Raw genomic sequence first — 18,018 nt, forward strand, 5'->3', positions numbered from 1 at the left:
GAAATTGGTAAGATAAGAAGATATATATAATAAATTAACACGTATAGTATTAGAGATAGAGGTAAGAGTTAACGTTACTATAGATTAGTAGCCTACGTAAAGGAGTTCATAGTTATTCTTCTTTTTTTACGCACGGGCGTATCAAGCTCATCAAGCTCTATCAAGCTCAGCTTAATGAGCTTGACGAGCTTGATACAGCTTGATACAGCTTGATGAGCTTGGCTTGACTCAGCTTGACCGTTGAGTCAATCCAGCTTGATTGATGAGCTTGACTCAGCTTGATTGTTGACATCTCTGGTATTATGTCGATGAGCCATCCAAATATCAACCTGCATGCATGATACCCGTAGAACTCCACCATTACATCTTAGTTCGGGATAGCGAATGTTGTGGGCGACTAATCAGAGCATGTACAGATGTTCGTCGGCGTGGGTGCAGCGTGGCTTTATATTTTGTTCTCCTGGAGCTGAAAACTTTATTTCTGAAGCCACGGGAAAAGATAGCCATAGGGCTTGACTTGTTGTGGCGCATTATAGTGCGAGGCGTTAGTCTCTGTATGGCTGATTATGGGCTGAAATGTTGCGCCTACTGTAAGCTTGGCTCGCTCCAGCCCGTGATGGAACGGCCTGCGCCCCGCACCCCGCATCCCTTCAGCTCTCCACACAAGCGAACAGCTTGATTTCGTATACTCCATGACACTTATATCACTGCATAGAGCAGTCGCATCGAGTTAGACCTTGCCTTTTTCCTTTTCGCTGTGCGCACGCTGATCTGCAAGTCAGAAAGTCGCAGCCATCATCTGTCATGGATAGCTCAGGTCGATATCTTGGTGCATATGAATGGCTTTTGGCTTGCAGCAGTGCGACCAGGTACTCAGCCCCCATGGATCTTTGCGTCTAGTGAATAGGCCAACCTGGAAAAGGTGCACTACAAGAAGACATGATATCTCGACAATCTTGAGAAAATCAACACCAGCTACCACTTCACAATCTTTTGCCATCAAAACTCGTCCAACGTTGAAAATCCCTGTCATTAATTGATACAAAATGACTGAAACCACCACCGTCACCTCATGGACGCCAACCTCCGAAGTTGAAATCAAAGCCAAAGAAGCATTTGAGAGTCTCAGTGCATCAGTGGATCGTACTATCACTCTTGACGCTGCTGGAGCTCCAGCCAGATTCATTCTTAATTCAAAGGGATATTTTGGTGAGCCATAATACGTGTTTTTGTGTTTTTGTCTGACAATGAAAAGCCGTCAAGGACTATGCAGAAACTGGCAAATCGTTTCCCACTACCGACGAAGAGTTCGAGAAACAGATCAGCAAAAATGCCTTTCATAAACTGACCGATGCTGATCCTGATATATACGCGGTACATATCTACACAATCACTCGTTGAATTGATACTTACGTTTGCAATAGACGACCCGAAAGACAATGGTGAACATCGGCTCGAGCTGCTCTGATTTCGCCAACAACCATCTTAACAGTCTCAGTAAGCTTCTCAGTCAGACAACTTTATAATTGCGCCTGCTAATAATGTCGTCAAGTCAGTTGTGCACAGGACGCTATTCTCTATAGCGACAATGCTACCATGTGGCTTTCTGATATGGATAACGTAAACTTGAGATCACAGTTGGAGATACTATTCAATGAGAAGTACACCTCCAAAGACACCCAGGATGATGCCTACAGAAATGCCTTGGATATTGCAAACGCGTCGCTCAATGTACTCAAGGGTGAGGCTTTGGAGAAGAAAGAAGCAACAAAGAAAGTTCTTGACGCACTGTTGCGTGTACGTCCCCCATATCCTTCACTACAGTAGCGTATACGTCTAACAGCAATCCAGTTCCAAAACGACACGATAACAAACCACAGTGACATGGAGTATCTCATCACCCAGTATGAGACGGGTCCAGTCAAAACAAACAGTATCACGTCAGACCCGTTTCTGAAGTATTTGAATGCCGATCTGCAAGCCAAGAAGAATTCTCTGCTGGGTCTCATCACAGAACAGGACGACAAGTACCAAGCCTGGGTATGTTCAACTCAAGAGAGTGAGATAGGTAAAGCTGATTCGTAAAAAGCAAATACATACAGGCGTCGCGTGCGGCTCAGTAGTGGTACCAATTATTGGATGGATCAGCATGGCTGTCAATACCGGATTGGCCATTGCGCGCCGCAATGAGTACGAGGAACTCGTCAAACAGGTCGCCAAAGCCAAGTCAGACAACCAAGAAGAAACTGACCTGATCGAATACGTCAGTAAAATGGTAACACAAGGCAAGGGTATCGAGACAAAGATGGAAGCTGCCGTCGCCGCAATGCAAGAGCTGCATGATTTGTTCTCCAAACAGTCAGAGTGCTTTGACAAGGTTGCGACTTACCTCTCAGGGATGCAGGTGGGCGTCAAGTTGGACAGTCTCACGAGCAGAAAATTATTCGTCATGAACTCGATGACATCTGCACTCAAAAAGCTCAAAGATGTAAGTCTCACTCTCGCCGAACAATTGGAAAAGTGCTGACATGCTGGACTTGTAGCTCAAGCAGGTTGCACAAGAATTCGTCACCAATGCTGTTCATTCTATCGATCTTACTAAGAAGGAATAACCGGTGCGCGGACGATGCCGCTAGTGGGGCCATGGGTTCTTGCACTGTCGTATTGATTCACTTGATGGCTGGTAGCCATACTGGTCTTGATACTGTAGCTCTTCGTATGCTCAAATATATACAGTTTGAGCCTACATATCTTTCGTACTTCCCTCCTATTAAATCCCTAGTTTTCTGACTCCATTATTTCCATCATGATCCACATTTTCCATAACTTTCCTTTCCCATTATCATCAACAAGCTTTTGCTGCGCTTTCTGCCCAGACCGTCGTCGTGGTTGCAGCGCTGTGGCAAGAGGCGGAATCTGCTCTCCGTATTGATTGACATGGGTATCCTAGCAGGAAGAACCATGTGCGCAACCCCAGGCCTTGTGGTCAGGAAAATATGAGCAGCCAGTCCGCCGACACTACGTCCAATTAGACTTTATTCAAGCGTTTGTATGAAAAAGACTGAGATTTTAAACTCACTGTCAGATAAGGGCCACATGCTTGGCATTCAGAAGGAATCGACTGGGGAACAGCAGACGCGCTAACGGCGCTGGCTGCGACGAGGACGGCCAAGAGGGTCTTGGAGAAGAACATGATTATCTTTGAGAAATGTGTTGTTGAAGTAGATTGGAATGTTTGGATGGATAAATAGGCAGCAAGTTTTCTAAGCAAGGAGATTGCAACTTATACATGAACAAAAGCCAGGATATACGTAATGAAGATAGTTACTTAGGGGGCTTTAATCTGCTTTCGATATACCAAGGCCCTTGGCATTTGTTTAGCTCATTGTTATAAAGAGTGGTGCATGTAGAAAACCGGGAACAGAGATAATATGAGATAAGCACTAAAAGTATCCTAAAAAGCACCCCTACAACTACAACCTTGGCTCAGCTAGTATGCGTATGCGTACCTGGACACCTGGAAACAAAGCCTTCTGCGAGACTCAAAAAGGGATGGATAGGTAGAGGCAATCGTAGTGGCATTTCCAGGATGAATTACTAATGACCTGTAAATAGTGTTTGTTGGTACTTATGTAGTATATACTCTCAGAGGCGCTTAGTTCGGATGGGCGCGGAGGGGTGGCCAAGTCGACACCCAGAAACAAAGCCCCACACCCCAAAAGCACGGCCCATGTACGAAGGGGCTTGTTTCAAGGGAAGAATGCTCATCCTGTACGCTTCTCTAACAGAATTTCCTGCATCTCTGTTAAGGATAGTAGAAGAATACAAACATACCTTTTTGGGAAAAAATAGGCTCGTAAATGGACATGGGCTAGGTACTAGTGCGATGACTAAGAAATAGGTAGGGACTGGGTACTGTATATACTGACGCACTCTACTTACACTAAGATGAGGCGCTTTTATCTTGAGCCTGGGGTCCAAGACCCTGCATATACAGAATAGCCTAGCTACAAAACACTACTACATCAAATTTCAATAGCATAGAAATAACAGTAAAAGTCGCTTTTTGTAAATGATAAATTGATTGATGGTAGAGTTATCTTTTTAGCTTGCTCTGGACATTGCGCGCACTGATATAACAACCTAGCAACTCCTAGTCGCTATGCAATACCACTGATTAGTAGAAACATTGAGAATGCATCCGCCTCCTCTACACTATACCAGATGGTTAAAAATTAATCGTGTTTTTTGTATAGCAAACCAAACGATGTGAAACTTACAAATACACCGGGTGCACATTCACCGCAATGATCAGCCGAAGGGTCGGGTGCCTGGGGGAAAGCAGCCGCGTTGGTGGCGACGGCTGCGATGAGAATAGCAAAGAGTGTCTTGACGATGAACATGTTGATAGGGTATATGATAAATGAGGATGGTCAGATGGACCGACAAGGTAAATTCGTGCACGTGAAGTTTTTCCGAGCGAGCGAGAGGCTGGAATTTATATTTAAATGACAGCGACCATGTAATTAAAATAGCTAATCAGGGGGGCTTCTGTGCACAGCATATGTCCACACTAGCAGCGTATCCGGTAATAATGGGCCGATTGTCAAGAGAAAAGCGGCGCGTATAGTCGGGAGTAAAGCCGAGAGACCCAGTAAGCGTTTGAAGTAGTAGGTGTTTCTCGGCACATGTGTACATACATGCTGCTTACAAGTTATGTTCGCCACGGAACTTGCAAAGGGAGACCCCATCGATACCGCAGTGGCTACCCAAGAAGCGAAGCACCCATAGCAGGAAGAATGCACAACCTTTGGATACCATGCAGTCGTATATGCTCTTTCCCACATGCTCTAGCCAAAGCCTGATGAATACCCAACTGTATAGCACTTGAGCGCTTTTCTTAGCGTAAAAAAAAATAAACAAAGTATTTTACGTATATACTATGTACATATATAATGTGCATACACTATGCTATTCATACTAAAACCATTCATGCATACATACATACATACATACATACATCATGCCCGTACCCAGTCATCAGGGTCTCTCGGCAGCGGCAGCGGCAGCGGCAGCAGCACGAGCCTCATTTAAAATACCAAGTAGGTAGGTGTGTATGTAAGCCGTATGACGCCTTCTCGTAGCGCTGCACGTGCTACATGATCAACCTGCAGCATCAGAACTCAGAGTTGACAACGGCACTTGGGGACCGCAAGCACGATTAATGAGGGAGGGGAGCATGGCGGTAGTGCTATGTATATATGTATGTTGTACGTGGTACACATGGTAACTTGAGTATTTAGCATAGCATTGCTATTCCCGTCGTGTTTGCATGACATCCACCGGGGACAGCACTGATACTAGAGCACATGATATCGCCATTGTGCACGGCCGGTTTGTTCTGTGTAATGCGGGTTGCCGTCTACCCTCCAGGGCAGGATACAGTGCCGTAGCCATTTCCACACGCCCAGGGAGTATTCCCGCTTTCGCCCGACGCGCCTCGGTTTGAGATTACATTGGCATGCTAGTAGATAGTAGTCCAAGGCCGAGTTCCACAGCTGGCATGCACAGTCGTGGTGAGAAGAAGGGCTGGGATGATGCTTGCCAAGTACACCATAGTGTTGGGGATAAAGGTTGAGCAACTATGTAGGTGCGCGTAGGTAGATAGTTGGTATAGTAGTAGATTCGAGGAAAGCTTATTAAGAGCGGGACATGCTTGGAATGAATGAATGAATGAATGAATGAAAGAAAAAAAAACGGAATATTGCTAAAAGCAAAGGAACCGCTCAACTTGTATGTATTGTCGTAGCATGTGGCCCGATTAGCCAGCAGCTAGGCAAGGGATGCGCGAGATTTCTGGTGGTATCAAGATGAACATGATTCGTATCATCCTCCCCTTTTAATCAAAAGATTATGCGCGCTCATTCACTGATACTACTCTTAGTATAATCACTGTTTATAGATACCTCTAGAGTGAATTTTTTTTCAAGTAAACCTTGTTTATGTTATTCCGTATACACAACAGACAAGTAAGTACCAACATCCTTAAAAACACACAGCAACATGGCGATATTACATCAGTATCCAGTTCAAAAGAGAGGTAGTGTTAAAAACCAGTGTTGAAGGGAAGGTCGGTGTACAAGGGGAAAGGGAGCGGTGAAGTCTAGTGCATCACGGGGCCATGTTAAGCGTAAGCCATATTTCCTTATTTCAACGCTGTTTGCTCCTAGCCTATGTTAGTCAGCCATCGGGTACATGGTATAGGTACTTAGCTGCAATGGCAAGGACAGCTCCCCCCCAGCGATTCATTCGTCTCGTAACTTGCCAACTCTAACTTGTGTTACAGATACCCGCACTACACGTCACTAGTGCGTTTTACAGTTGCACGCCATATTAGCATGGTTAAGCCTCCGCTAGCATCCAAAGTCAAAGTTCACAGTGCGTTGGGACGGCTACGCAATTAGAGAGGGACGTGAGCGAGCGGTAGTGCCCCATGTGGGTAGCGTGACGGAAAATGTGGCTAGCGTGACGAGAAATACGGGTATGACTTTGGAATTGGGGGCGGCGCTAACGCAGGCCTTGTGGGGCAACAGCGCCGCCGCCGCCGCCCGCCCGCCCTTTGTCTGGACTGGAAAAGCCTCAGGGCGCGGGCGGCGGGGAGGCCATGGGGGAAGGACGGAGCGAGGGCGGGCGCCGCCCAGAGTCAGACGGACCTCTTCGCACGTCTGGCGGTTCCGAGGAGAGAAAGAATCGCGAGACAGAAATGGGACACGGAGAAAAGTTTCTTTCTTTTTTTTTCTCCTTCTTCCTTCTTCTTCTTATTCCTTGTCTCTTTGTCTCTCTGTCTGACGCATACATACAGGACACATGTGCATGCTGGGCGCTATTCCCCTTTTTCTTTGGTCTTTGTGTATATGTGTATGTGTGTGTGTGTGTGTGTGAATTCCTTGCGTGTATTGAGGGATATCTACATGTACGTTTCACTACCAAAGAGCTGGCGTTGTGTTGGCGTGATGCAACACAACGCGCTTACCGCTACCCCTCCACCCAACCCCCCAGCCATCGTAAAACGTCGTTGTTTGGAATAGTTAATGAAAAATGCTCGCTAAAAAACCCGATGATGCACAGAGACAGAGACAGAGAGAGAGAAGGAAAAAAACGCCGAGGCCTAGCCTGTCGAGAGAAGACAGGGACCTGCTGATGCCCACACACTAACGCACACATCCCGCCCACGCACGCACGCACTCACAGCTGTGTGATCACGCTCCGCCTCATTCTGACACACGTGCCTCCTCCCTCTCTTCCTCCCCTCTCCGGGCGGCCCCCCGATTTCCCCCCCTCCCCTCTGCCCCTCCCCCCCCCCTCCGTCTCAGGCCTCGCCTTTGACAATCTTCACAATGGCGCTCTTGACAAGCACCCACATGGGCCCGGCGTTGACTTCCTTGCCGCCGCCCTCATCCATGCCGCATTTCCGCTTCCACGCATTTCTCCAGTCTCTCTCCGTGTCCTTTTGCTTGAGCTTCATCAACTGCCCCGCCCGCTTGCCCTGCCTCCTGTACCCCGCCATAAAGGCATTCCACTCCTTTCGCTCCTTGACAAAAATCACCACGCCGTTGCCCGCGTCAATGGGCTGGCTGCCGCCAGACAGGATCCGCGCCTCCCACGCGCTGCCAAGCGACTGGAACTCGAATGTCGACGAGTCGAGCACGTAGTACCGTTTCCGCTTGCCAAACTTGGACGCTGCGCTCGAGCATGGCGTTATCCAATGCGTGGCGCGTGAGTAGATGCCGTCTGCCAATGCCTCGTGCAGCAGGTCCGACGGCAGGTAGCGGCGGCATTGCAGGAGCAGCTTGTTGCGGAGTAATGTGATGTTGATGTCTGGGTGTGCTGTGGGGACCTGTGGCGAGTGCGAGAGAAGCGCCTTGTTCTGGGTGCGTGTCGAGCGGGCTGGTGGTCTGGATATCCGTCCCGAGGCTCGGATCACTGTGACGGGGTTGTCGAAGTGGTGAGTCGTCATGGTCTGCGTCTGGACGGGTGCCATGGCGCCTGTCATCCGGTCCACGAGGAAGAATGGAATCGAGTGCGTAGGTGTAGAGGCCGTGTTGGTCGTCGGGTGGTAGAGAAGCAGATGGGGTGGGGGAGCGTCAGGCTGGGCAAAAGGTTGAGAGTGCAGGAACATGGAAACGAGGAAAGGTGCGGTCAAAAATCATCTTTAACCACTATGCACCCCTGCCTAGAAGAGCATAGCTCATGAAAAGACAGCTGCCATGCCAGTGCCAGTGCCAGGCTCGGAAATCGGTCGGGCGTCAAAGCTGCGCTGCCACTGCTCTAGTCTACCAATCTCCGGCTTGCTGGGCGATCCTGACCTACCCAGCCTGGCAAGCCTAGAAGGATAAGCGAGCTCTGCTGCCGAACCTCACCGCATCAACGGCTGTCGCGCATCCAGCAAAAACACGCCTCTCTCGCCATCCATTGCCCGCCGCCTGTCTTGCCTGGCCGCCTGCTCTCCTCCGCCCGCACGCTCGTCCGCAATTCCCCCCCCCGGCCTCGACTTGTCAGGAGGCGGGGGGGGGGGGGGGGTGCGGGCCAAGTCACTTGGGTCCTGTGCTTCGTGTCAAAGCGTGACACCATGACGTACATGCGCTAAACCCGCCGCCAGCGAGGGTCCAGCCGTTCGCAGCCTCGTCTCGCATGCCGATACTCTGTGTGCGTGTGCAGAGGCCAACGCATCTTATCATCAATCAATCCACACTCACTGCCACCCGTCCACGACAACCACATGTCGCATTCTCTACATCGATAACATGTCTTCTTTTCATGCTTGTATCTAGTCGCTATCGGGACGAGTGAGGGTGTGTGGCAGGGGGGTCGTCGTCGTGGTTGGAGCGGGCAGGTGGGGTGAGGGAGTGATTAGAGAAAGTACAATGGAGTGTCGCCATAGAGCCGGAGGGGATGGGACTCGTCCCACGCCCTCCCCAGCTCTTCTTCGCCAAGAAAACCCAAAGATGGATGCCAGCGCTGCTACCCACGAGCACATGCGCGATCCGGATATCAAAGGCCATAACGTCATGACATTCGTGAGCCACTCAGCGTGCAACTCAGATATCGATCTCTCTCGACAATATAAAAAGAAAAACAATGCCCCCAAAATTATCCGTGGTATCCATCGGTTAACAGCAACTAAGAAATTAGGCAAACTCATGCTTTTGCTGTCGTGGCGACGCGCCGCCCCTGCCAATTGCAAGTGGCCATCGACCCGAGCCGCCAGCCAGGACGCTGAGCCTGCCCGGTCGAGTTGCAACAAGGGGCGGCCTAGAGGTGGTGCCAACCTCCATCGTGTCCGTCTCGGAAGCTGAATCTGCCCGGAAGCCAGCCTACTCTTGCGCCTGGCTGCGGCGCATCTTTTCAGCCTCGAGGTTCTCGTACAACAGGTACAGCGCCTTCTCGTTGGCACTGGCGCTACCCGTAATCGTAAACATGCGCTCGCCCGTGTCGTCGTGGGGTGCTTTGGCAATCGAAATGCGGGCGTTCGAAGTCTTGCGGATCTCGCTGATCTTGCTGCCGCCGCGTCCGATGATGCAGCCAACCATGTCCGACGGAATGCTGATGTTCTGCGTCTGCATCTCCTCGCCATCCTCGGTATGTGTAGGGGGCGGAGGCCTGCTAGCAGCATCCGAACCAGATCGTCGAGAGAAGGCAGGGGGAGCGTCACTAAAGTCAGCGCCGTGGCCGGTGCGGTTGTACGAGCGTCCGCCCATACCGCCACTGGGCGCGCTACCGCCGTTGGACAAGGGGCCGGGCCCGACGCCAGGCTGGACCCTAACGGCGGGGTTGTAGAGGACAGTACCGTAGCCGCGCTCGTGGTCATCGATCAGGCACTTGCCAATCTCCCAAACCGCCTTTTCGATGCCGGCAGGAGACCCCTGCACCTCGACAATGCGCTCCGTCGACTGGGGAAGCATCTCTTTCTGCGCAACCATGCGCACTCCAGAGGCGTCCTGAATCTGCTTGATCTTGAGGCCCTGGCGCCCGATAATGGTGCCCATCTGGTTGTGCGAGATGAGGAGGCGGATGGCTGCACAAGTTAGCTTGGCACTCTCATACACCGTTACGGTGTGGCGTGAGAGCAAGGCTCTGGTACGTACGATGAGTGCCGTCGGTGCGAATGACGCCGCCCATGCCCATGGCAGGCGCGCCCTCGAGCAGGCCCTTGGCAGCCAAACCGTACGCCTTGGAGATGCCAGAGAGGCTGCCCGTTACCGAAAGGACACGGTCGTGGACGCCCTGGACAACCTTGCTGACGCCGGCGCGCACACCAGTCTCATCGCGAAGGTCAGCGACATTCTTGCCAGCCTTGCCTATGATGACGCCGGCTTCCTTGGACGAGACAATGGCTCGGAGCGTGAGCTGCGCCTCGGCGTACTCTTCTTCGGTGCGCGGAATCACCTCGCCCTCGCCGTCCATGTTAAGGCGGTCGAGCTGGTCGTTGACACGGCCGGCATCCTGGCCGGGCTGGGGCTCCTCGGTCGACATGGTCGTGTAGGGATGGCCTAGGGAAGCGCTGGGGCTGAGGTTAGTGACGCAGCTTCGCGACACGCGCAACGTCGCGACACTCACGAGAGAAGAAGGCGGGTCGCAACGACGGCGGCGGGATTGACGAGGGGGAGGAGGGAGGAGGGGGTCGTGGTGGTGGGAGAGGGAGGAGAGGGACGACGTGGAAGTGGCCAGACTATCGGGTTCGAGTGTCAGTGGTTGTGCTGAGGTTTGTGTCTGGAACTCTGCGTGGAGCTGGCGTGCATTCACGCCTGCAGCAGTCAATGCATCGTGGTTGCTCTCGTCGAGCGCAATGCCGCCTGTTGTGCGAGGACGCCGGCTGCATCCCACGATGCGCAGCAGTACCGGCGGCGGCGGCTGCTGCTGCTGCTCCTGCCACTTGCTGCCCTCGCCGTGAATTCGGAAAGGCGTGTCCGTCTCGCTAAGAGAAGCTACAACCTGCCCGCCCGAATATTGCTCACTTCATCACACCTGTGGCCCTCGCACGCCCTCGTCTGCCTTCCCTCCACGACCCGCCCGCTGCAAAGCCAGCTCTCTCCTCTCTCCTCTCTCCTCTCCTCTCCTCTCCTCTCCTCTCCTCTCCTCTCCTCGTCTCTCCTCCCACGTGCCCTCTCTCCCCAAACCCACCCTTGCTCCTTTTGCTACCTGTCGGCCCTCCCGCACCGACCACCTCCCTTCCCCCCCCGCCACTTCCGTAATCGCCTGTGAGTGCCTGCCTGTCGAGCAGTGGCAGCACTTGGGGCGCGCCCCATCCACGAAGACAGAATAGACCCCGCGTGCACGAGCCCTCGCCAGCGCCATGGTCCCCACGAAGATGCAGCTAGAATCACGGCATCAGCCTGGCCACCCTCGCTGATTGGCCGCCTTTTTCGCATTTTCCGCGCGGCCCATACACATACATGCCATACATGATGCTAAGTGCTATACTGCAACACCACTCCCATGCTACTTTTGCGCGTCAAACACAACCTTTTGCACCTTCATCTTGTCAAACAGGTCATAGCCCTCTACCGCCTCGCTCAGCGCCATCATCTTGTCCGCCATGAATCTGTCCTTGTCAGCAGCCATGTCGCGTCGAGCACAATGATTGCTCTTCACACTCACCCAAGCTTATCCTGGTGTCGCTTGAGACTCTCCATTGCCTCTTCAAACACGCTCCTCACCGGGCAGCGGCCCATCTGCACCCTCACGTTTTTGTTGTATGCCTCGTTGCCCGTCCACGGAATCTCGCCATTGTGCACGCCCACAGAACTGATGACGCCCCACGGCCGAACCAGCTCGTACCCCATACGCAGCGCAGGCGAGAGTCCAACGACTTCAATGACAATGTCGGCACCACGGCCGTCTGTGAGCTCTTTGACGCGTTTGTCGAGCCCCTCGCGGTCCGTCTGGAAATTCCATGGTTCCGCGCCGAGGGACCGCGCGAGCTCGAGGCGAGAAGGCACAGAGTCAACGGCGAGGATGTGCTTGGGCTTGTAGTCGGTGATGTTGCACAGCGCGCAAAGAGCAACAGGTCCACATCCAATCAAGACAACAACGCTTTCTTTGGCCTCCTCTGCACTGCAGAACTGGAATCCGTTCTTCGCCGCAAACATGCCAGTGGGGAAGATATCCGCCATCAAGACCAGCACTTCGTCTTTGATGCCAGAAGGAGCTTTGACAGCCGTGGAATCTGCAAGCGGGACGCGCACATATTCGGCCTGGGCGCCGTCGAGAGGAACGGATCCGAAGAGCTGGCTTTTGGCGCACCGTGACGAGAAGCCGCGAGCGCAGTAGAAGCACTCTCCGCACGAAGTAGTAAACGGCGAGACGACTTGATCGCCGATTTTGTGCTTTTTAACCGATGCGCCTATCTCGTGTACGTATCCAGTGAACTCGTGGCCCATTATGAATCCGGTTCCCGAGGGCTGGTGGCCTCGAAAGACATGCAGCTCACTGGCCATCAGTCAAACATGGTTGTTCCGCAATGCGAGAATCATAGCATACCTTCCGCACAAGGCCGTCTGCAGAGCATTAGTGGCGCACAGTCATAGCCCAGCAGCAACAATACCTTGTCCACCTTGACAATGATGTCTTGGGCATCTTGGATCTTGGGAATGGGCCTTTCTTCAACCACCACCTTGCCCGGTCCCTTGAAGACAACGGCTTTCATTTCGTGAACGTATGGGGTTGGATGCAGTGTAGCTGGTTGGTAAAGGTCGAGGTGAGAAAGGGGGAAGAGCCCCAGACTATGTATCAAGGCGGAAATAAAGCCATGCAAGCGAGTGGAGCTTGCGCGCTACAGATACGTAGCATGCTAAAGCTTGTGCCTGGACGAGAGGAAGCCGAGGGACGGAGGACGTCTTGGTGATGAAGCTGTGTCTGCCACCCACTTACTTACCCCGCCGAAGCGAGACTGCGGGGTAACATACATGCAGCACACACCAAGTCACACTATCCAGGTGCGAATGCATACACGGGCAAACTCGATGACATTGATAAGACTAGATAAACCCAAAAGAAAGAAAAGAAATTAGTCTTCACATGGAGGGGCCTAGCGGTGGTGTGCGTGCGATGTCGCAGAGTGCAGCGCCCATGTAAGCGGGCCTCGGCTCCATGCAGGCAGGTGGCAGGCAACTCTCCACCTCTTTCCGTGCTGACACGCCAGAACGCCGATAGAGGACAGTAAAATCCAAATGCCTACAAAACACCGTGTGCATGGTCCAGGCCGCATGGTTGTATCCAATCCCGAAACTCCCATCAAAATGCCCATGCCAATCCAACGCCAACCCGAGTGTAGTATGGCCTGCTCGTCAGGTGACGGTGCACAAGAGCTCTGCCTCGAGGATGAACTTGCCCTCCTTGTACTTCTCGCTCGCCTCGTAGGCCTTGTCGTATTTCCAGCCGACCGTCTCCTTGCACTGGCGGCAGTGGATGTCGCGTACAATGTGGCGGCCCGTCGTCATGTTGCGCTCGTTGGGGTCGGATTCGGTCACGTTGACGACGCTGTCGAACAGGTAGGCTTTGCCGTGCTGGCCACGGAAGTTCTGGGCAGGACAGGTCAGTATCGCTTCCCCATGCATGCCACAGGCAGCGAGGCGCACGTACTCTGCTGAGGATGTCATCGTGGTTGGAGAGGTGCGTCTTGCAGTTTTTGCAGCCGTAGATGCGCGACGAGTTGAGGTAGATGTTGTACGTCAGCCCCATGATGATGGACAGGTGGTCCAGCTCGGTCGTCGAGGCTTGGGGGAGCTGGGGCAGGCGTTTGCGGAGGTCAGAAGTGGCCACTGGGCGTTGGTCGCCGCCTGTCATACGTGCTGATGGGCCGGGCGTGGAGGTGGTGGGCTGGTATGTGGAGGGAGCGGACGGAACAGCCAAATGTGCAGCACCTGGGAGTGGGAGTGCGCCCCAGCGCGTGTGGTAGTTTGAGTCGTGGAGTAGGAGATTTGGCTGGGGGAGCTGACGCCGGGGAGCTGGTTGCCAATGGCACGTGCGCTGGCCTGGTGGGATGACGGAGTGCAATGACGAAAGGGACGGGCATGTTGATGTGGGTGGCTAGCCGAGTATTGGTGCGAGCTGCGAGCATAGCACACTATGGAAAGCTACGTGAATTGCATCCAGCTGCAATGCGCGCACTGGACGAGCGCCGTGAATGGCGACCGAGGCTGGGAGGCGCTGCGTGTGTGGGCTGCTTCGCTCGAGTGAAGAGGCAGGCTGGTGCATTGAAGCCATGGTGATATGCCGGCGACAGGGAGCTCGCATGGTCCTTGTGGCAATTCACACACACACACACACATGCACATAGCTACCGTAGACAGGACATGGAGCGCATGGCGATGCTCGATGCTGGTTGGCTGCACGCATCGCGGGCTACTCAAAGGAGCAAGCCTAGCCAGCACTGGGGGCGCGCGCAGTGTCTTCTATTTCGCCCACCATGATTCCGACGAGTCGTCCCCGCGAGCAGCCGACTGCCAGTGATTGCTGCAAGCGCTGTCTAGCCCGTGGCCATGGCCGCAAACCCAATCTGCCGCGGCAGACAGGGCGCGTCGTGGATTGGCACACAAACAGGCGGGCTGGTTATCGAGAGGCCAGCGCATCGTCTGTAGGCGAAAGGGCCCATTGTGCACGGGGCCGTTGATGTGCTGCCAGTGCGCCGTCCCAGCCTCGCTGATTGCTGATTGCTGCTTGCTGATGGGGCGAGAGGCGTTGCCCGAGGAACTCGTCGTGTTGCGCCCCCTCGCTCGCCGTCGGCGTGTGCGCGTGTGGGCGCGTGTGGGTGCGTAGGTGGCAGATGAGGGCAGAGGGCAGAGGGCAGAGGGCAGAGGGCAGCGGTTCATGCCCGCACGCCATGCAATAGCAGTAGCAATAGCAACGGCATAACCAAGGGTTCATCCAGGGTTGCTGGCCCGCTGCCGCTGTCCTCTGGCCCCAGTTCCAGGTCCCCCCCCTCGCCCTCGAGCCCCGGATGAAACAAAAAATAAAAGTTGGGCCAAATTACACTTTGGCCTGGGCCATACTAACAAAGGCCTCGCGCCCCAGCCTTCCCATGCACGTCCGCTGCGGCGCGCGAGTGCGGCAGACGGGCTAGCGAGCGAGCTTATCCTCGCTGATATGGAACCTTCTAGCAACGGTAGGCTTCAAAACCCCAGCTTTAATTTTCATCGGCTCTGGCTCTGGCTCTGGCTCTCACAACTGCTGCCCTGCCCGCCCGACTAAATTCCTAGCGACCCAGTCACCAACAGCAGGCCGCTACTTTGCCGCTCACAGCCCCCATGGTTCTTCCCTCCCTCTTTGCCAAATCCTCCAAAAAACACAGGCCCACACCGCACGCCGCCTCCGACACGCCTCCCGCCTCGCCCGACAAGCACTCGCACTCCAAGGTCAAGGACCGGGAACGCTCCTCGCGCCGCTCGAGTTCCTACTCGTCCAAACGCTCCTCCAAGTACGACCACGACTCGCACCCCCTCAACCTCCCCCCCGAAGAGCGCCAGCGCCTCTCCTCGCAGATGTCCGCCATGGACCAGCCCACGCCCCAGCCAATGGACGTGGACAGGGAGCATTCCTCGTCCCCCGCACCCGCGACCCCGGCTGTAGACGCTCCCAAGACGAATGGCACCAACGGCGCTCCCGACGGCCCTGCTCCTCCACCACACCGCTACACAAAGAGCCCGCCGCCTCCCACGGCAAATTATGCTGCCACGCCCGAGGCTGCCACGCCCCCCGCCCAGCCGCCCACCATCGACGCCGAGGAATACAAGGCGGCCGGCAACAAGTTCTTCAAGATCAAAGACTACCCCAGGGCCATTGAGGAGTACTCCAAAGGTGCGTTGTAACACGGCCACTGCCGCCACCCGAAGCCTTGCGCTACCACCCACCAAAAAAAAAAAAAAAAAAAGACGTAGAGAGCATCGGGCTAACCAACCCACAGCCATCACGGCCGACCCCGGCAATGCCACATACTACTCCAACCGCGCCGCCGCCTACATTTCCGCAAACCGCTTCTACGAGGCCATGGAGGACTGCAAGATGGCAGACGAGCTCGACCCCAACAACATGAAGATCCTGCTGCGATTGGGCCGAGTATACACGAGCTTGGGCCGTCCCGATGAGGCTTTGCACGTCTATGACTCGATTAATGCCTCAACCAAGGACAAGCAGCCTGCGCTGACCATGCAGAAGCACCTACGCATGGCAGAGGAGACATCTCGGAACGACGGCTCAGGCTCCATGGTCATATATGCTCTCAACGAGGCTGAAAGGGGCCTCGGCGCCGGTGTGGACAAGCCAAGAAAGTGGCAACTGATGCGGGCAGAAGCACATTTACGAATGAACAGTGCAAACGCGCTGGGAGAGGCACAGAACGTGGTCATGTCGCTGCTGCGATACAACAACCAGGACCCAGATGCTCTGGTCCTGCGTGGCCGTATTCTGTACGCTCAGGGTGAGAACGACAAGGCGGTACAGCACTTCCGGCAAGCACTCAACTGTGATCCCGACTTCAAGGCCGCGGTCAAGTACTTGCGAATGGTCCAGAAACTGGACCGCATGAAGCAAGAAGGTAACGCTGCATTTAAGTCTGGCAGGTACCAAGAGGCCATTGATATCTACTCGCAAGCGCTCGACGTCGACCCTGCCAACAAGAACACAAACTCAAAGATCCTGCAGAACCGAGCCCTTTGCCACAGCCGGCAAAAGAGCTGGAAACAAGCCATTGCCGACTGCGAGAAGGCACTCGAACTAGACCCAAGTTATACCAAGGCACGCAAGACCAAGGCCAAAGCCTTGGGTGAGAGCGGGAGCTGGGAGGATGCGTTGCGTGATCTCAAGGCTATTGCTGAAGAAAACCCTTCGGAGCCCGGCATTGCCAAGGAGATCCGCGATGCTGAGATGGAGCTGAAGAAGAGCAAGAGGAAGGACTACTACAAGATCCTTGGTATCCAAAAAGATGCAACCGAGACGGAGGTAAAAAAGGCCTACCGGAAGCTGGCCATTATTCACCACCCCGACAAGAACCCCGATGATGCCGATGCCGCAGACAGGTTCAAGGAGATCCAAGAAGCACACGAGACCCTCAGCGACCCCCAGAAGCGTGAAAGATACGACTCTGGTGCTGATCTCGTCGACCCGTCCGATATGTTTGGTGGCGGCATGGGAGGAGGCATGGGAGGCATGGGTGGTGGCATCGACCCTGAAATTCGTGAGTACCACCGTAATATGCATTGGCAAGATACGCAGCTAACACTATTCACAGTCATGCAGATGTTTGGCGGCATGGGAGGTGGTATGGGAGGCGGTCGAGGTGGTGGAGGTGGCTTCCACTTCAGCACTGGTGGCGGCAGTCCTTTCGGCGGCATGGGCGGTATGCCTGGAGGTGGCCGAAGCCGGGGACCACCTGGTGGTTTCCCCTTCTAAGGAACTGAGATACCCGTTGTTCCTGGACGCCCACGACTTACTTTACAGGGCTCACCAAGGCGACCTTTGATTCATGTGTATACCCCTTGGCACGACACAATTCCGACAGATCTCATACATGGCGTTGGTTATAGGAGATGCGCGAGCAGCAGATTGGTAGGACGGTCGCTTGGTATCTCATTCCCTATATTTTGGGCTGGTGCGCTGCATTGCCTGGCGTCTCTCGTTGCTTCATATTTTTTTTGCATACCTTGGGGGCTCGGCAGGGCCTATGAAAGATGTCGTAGCGAATTCAGCATGCTGAAGATCAATCTTTCTATTTGGACTCTACCGCTATGACTATAGCCAGATTCACGACCAATGATGAAGTTCAAGTTTTGCAAGGATGTAGAAAGAAGACGGGAGGTCATACCTGCTGAGTAATCATGGTGGTGCTCAGCGATGTATCAAGTACAGAAAAGGAAATGACGTAAGCAACGCTAGACTAGAAATGCCAAAAAATAGTCAACTTCACCTCTTGTCTGTGAGTAGGAATTTTCAGCCATAGTCCACCTGTTTCCCTCTTTAAATCAT

At 53.8% G+C, this 18,018-nt stretch overlaps 6 protein-coding genes across 6 annotated transcripts; 2 read left to right on the forward strand and 4 right to left on the reverse strand.

Moving 5' to 3' along the window:
- Positions 1 to 1,046: 1,046 nt before the first annotated feature.
- SETTUDRAFT_45458 (uncharacterized protein) lies at positions 1,047 to 2,871 on the forward strand (the record flags this gene model as incomplete). Its single annotated transcript, XM_008023735.1, has 7 exons — positions 1,047 to 1,209; positions 1,256 to 1,374; positions 1,425 to 1,497; positions 1,553 to 1,797; positions 1,852 to 2,040; positions 2,090 to 2,488; positions 2,544 to 2,871. The coding sequence occupies 7 exons, from the start codon at positions 1,047 to 1,049 to the stop codon at positions 2,610 to 2,612; spliced, it is 1,257 nt and encodes a 418-aa protein (XP_008021926.1). The 3' UTR covers positions 2,613 to 2,871.
- A 4,498-nt stretch (positions 2,872 to 7,369) lies between these two features.
- Positions 7,370 to 8,041, reverse strand: SETTUDRAFT_102882 (uncharacterized protein; the record flags this gene model as incomplete). The annotated part of the gene is made up of 1 exon (XM_008023893.1): positions 7,370 to 8,041. One exon carries the CDS (start codon positions 8,039 to 8,041, stop codon positions 7,370 to 7,372), a length of 672 nt encoding a protein of 223 aa, XP_008022084.1.
- Positions 8,042 to 9,374: 1,333 nt separating this feature from the next.
- Positions 9,375 to 10,533, reverse strand: SETTUDRAFT_25474 (uncharacterized protein; the record flags this gene model as incomplete). Its single annotated transcript, XM_008023640.1, has 2 exons — positions 9,375 to 10,075; positions 10,146 to 10,533. 2 exons carry the CDS (start codon positions 10,531 to 10,533, stop codon positions 9,375 to 9,377), a joined length of 1,089 nt encoding a protein of 362 aa, XP_008021831.1.
- An 873-nt stretch (positions 10,534 to 11,406) lies between these two features.
- SETTUDRAFT_167126 (uncharacterized protein) lies at positions 11,407 to 12,800 on the reverse strand. The gene is made up of 4 exons (XM_008023894.1): positions 12,605 to 12,800; positions 12,541 to 12,557; positions 11,659 to 12,489; positions 11,407 to 11,602 (listed from the first exon to the last, which is right to left on the reverse strand). Exons 1-4 carry the CDS (start codon positions 12,704 to 12,706, stop codon positions 11,500 to 11,502), a joined length of 1,053 nt encoding a protein of 350 aa, XP_008022085.1. The 5' UTR covers positions 12,707 to 12,800; the 3' UTR covers positions 11,407 to 11,499.
- A 212-nt stretch (positions 12,801 to 13,012) lies between these two features.
- SETTUDRAFT_167127 (uncharacterized protein) lies at positions 13,013 to 13,923 on the reverse strand. The gene is made up of 2 exons (XM_008023895.1): positions 13,642 to 13,923; positions 13,013 to 13,580 (listed from the first exon to the last, which is right to left on the reverse strand). Exons 1-2 carry the CDS (start codon positions 13,843 to 13,845, stop codon positions 13,347 to 13,349), a joined length of 438 nt encoding a protein of 145 aa, XP_008022086.1. The 5' UTR covers positions 13,846 to 13,923; the 3' UTR covers positions 13,013 to 13,346.
- A 1,382-nt stretch (positions 13,924 to 15,305) lies between these two features.
- On the forward strand, positions 15,306 to 17,829 carry SETTUDRAFT_175299 (uncharacterized protein; the record flags this gene model as incomplete). The annotated part of the gene is made up of 3 exons (XM_008023896.1): positions 15,306 to 15,855; positions 15,962 to 17,230; positions 17,285 to 17,829. The coding sequence occupies 3 exons, from the start codon at positions 15,306 to 15,308 to the stop codon at positions 17,443 to 17,445; spliced, it is 1,980 nt and encodes a 659-aa protein (XP_008022087.1). The 3' UTR covers positions 17,446 to 17,829.
- Between the last annotated feature and the right edge of the window lie 189 nt (positions 17,830 to 18,018).

This window comes from Exserohilum turcica (assembly GCF_000359705.1).
Source record: "Exserohilum turcica Et28A unplaced genomic scaffold SETTUscaffold_11, whole genome shotgun sequence".
NCBI lineage: Eukaryota > Fungi > Ascomycota > Dothideomycetes > Pleosporales > Pleosporaceae > Exserohilum > Exserohilum turcicum.

What these genes read in the sequence shown, in the direction of transcription:
- SETTUDRAFT_167127 (XM_008023895.1), bottom strand. Translation starts at nt 13,845, where the DNA reads ATGACAGGCGGCGACCAACGCCCAGTGGCCACTTCTGACCTCCGCAAA. An exon ending in ACGATGACATCCTCAGCAGA is followed by an intron (nt 13,581 to 13,641) that starts GTACGTGCGCCT and finishes TGTCCTGCCCAG; the next exon opens with AACTTCCGTGGCCAGCACGG.
- SETTUDRAFT_167126 (XM_008023894.1), bottom strand. Translation starts at nt 12,706, where the DNA reads ATGAAAGCCGTTGTCTTCAAGGGACCGGGCAAGGTGGTGGTTGAAGAA. An exon ending in CGACACCAGGATAAGCTTGG is followed by an intron (nt 11,603 to 11,658) that starts GTGAGTGTGAAG and finishes TGACAAGGACAG; the next exon opens with ATTCATGGCGGACAAGATGA.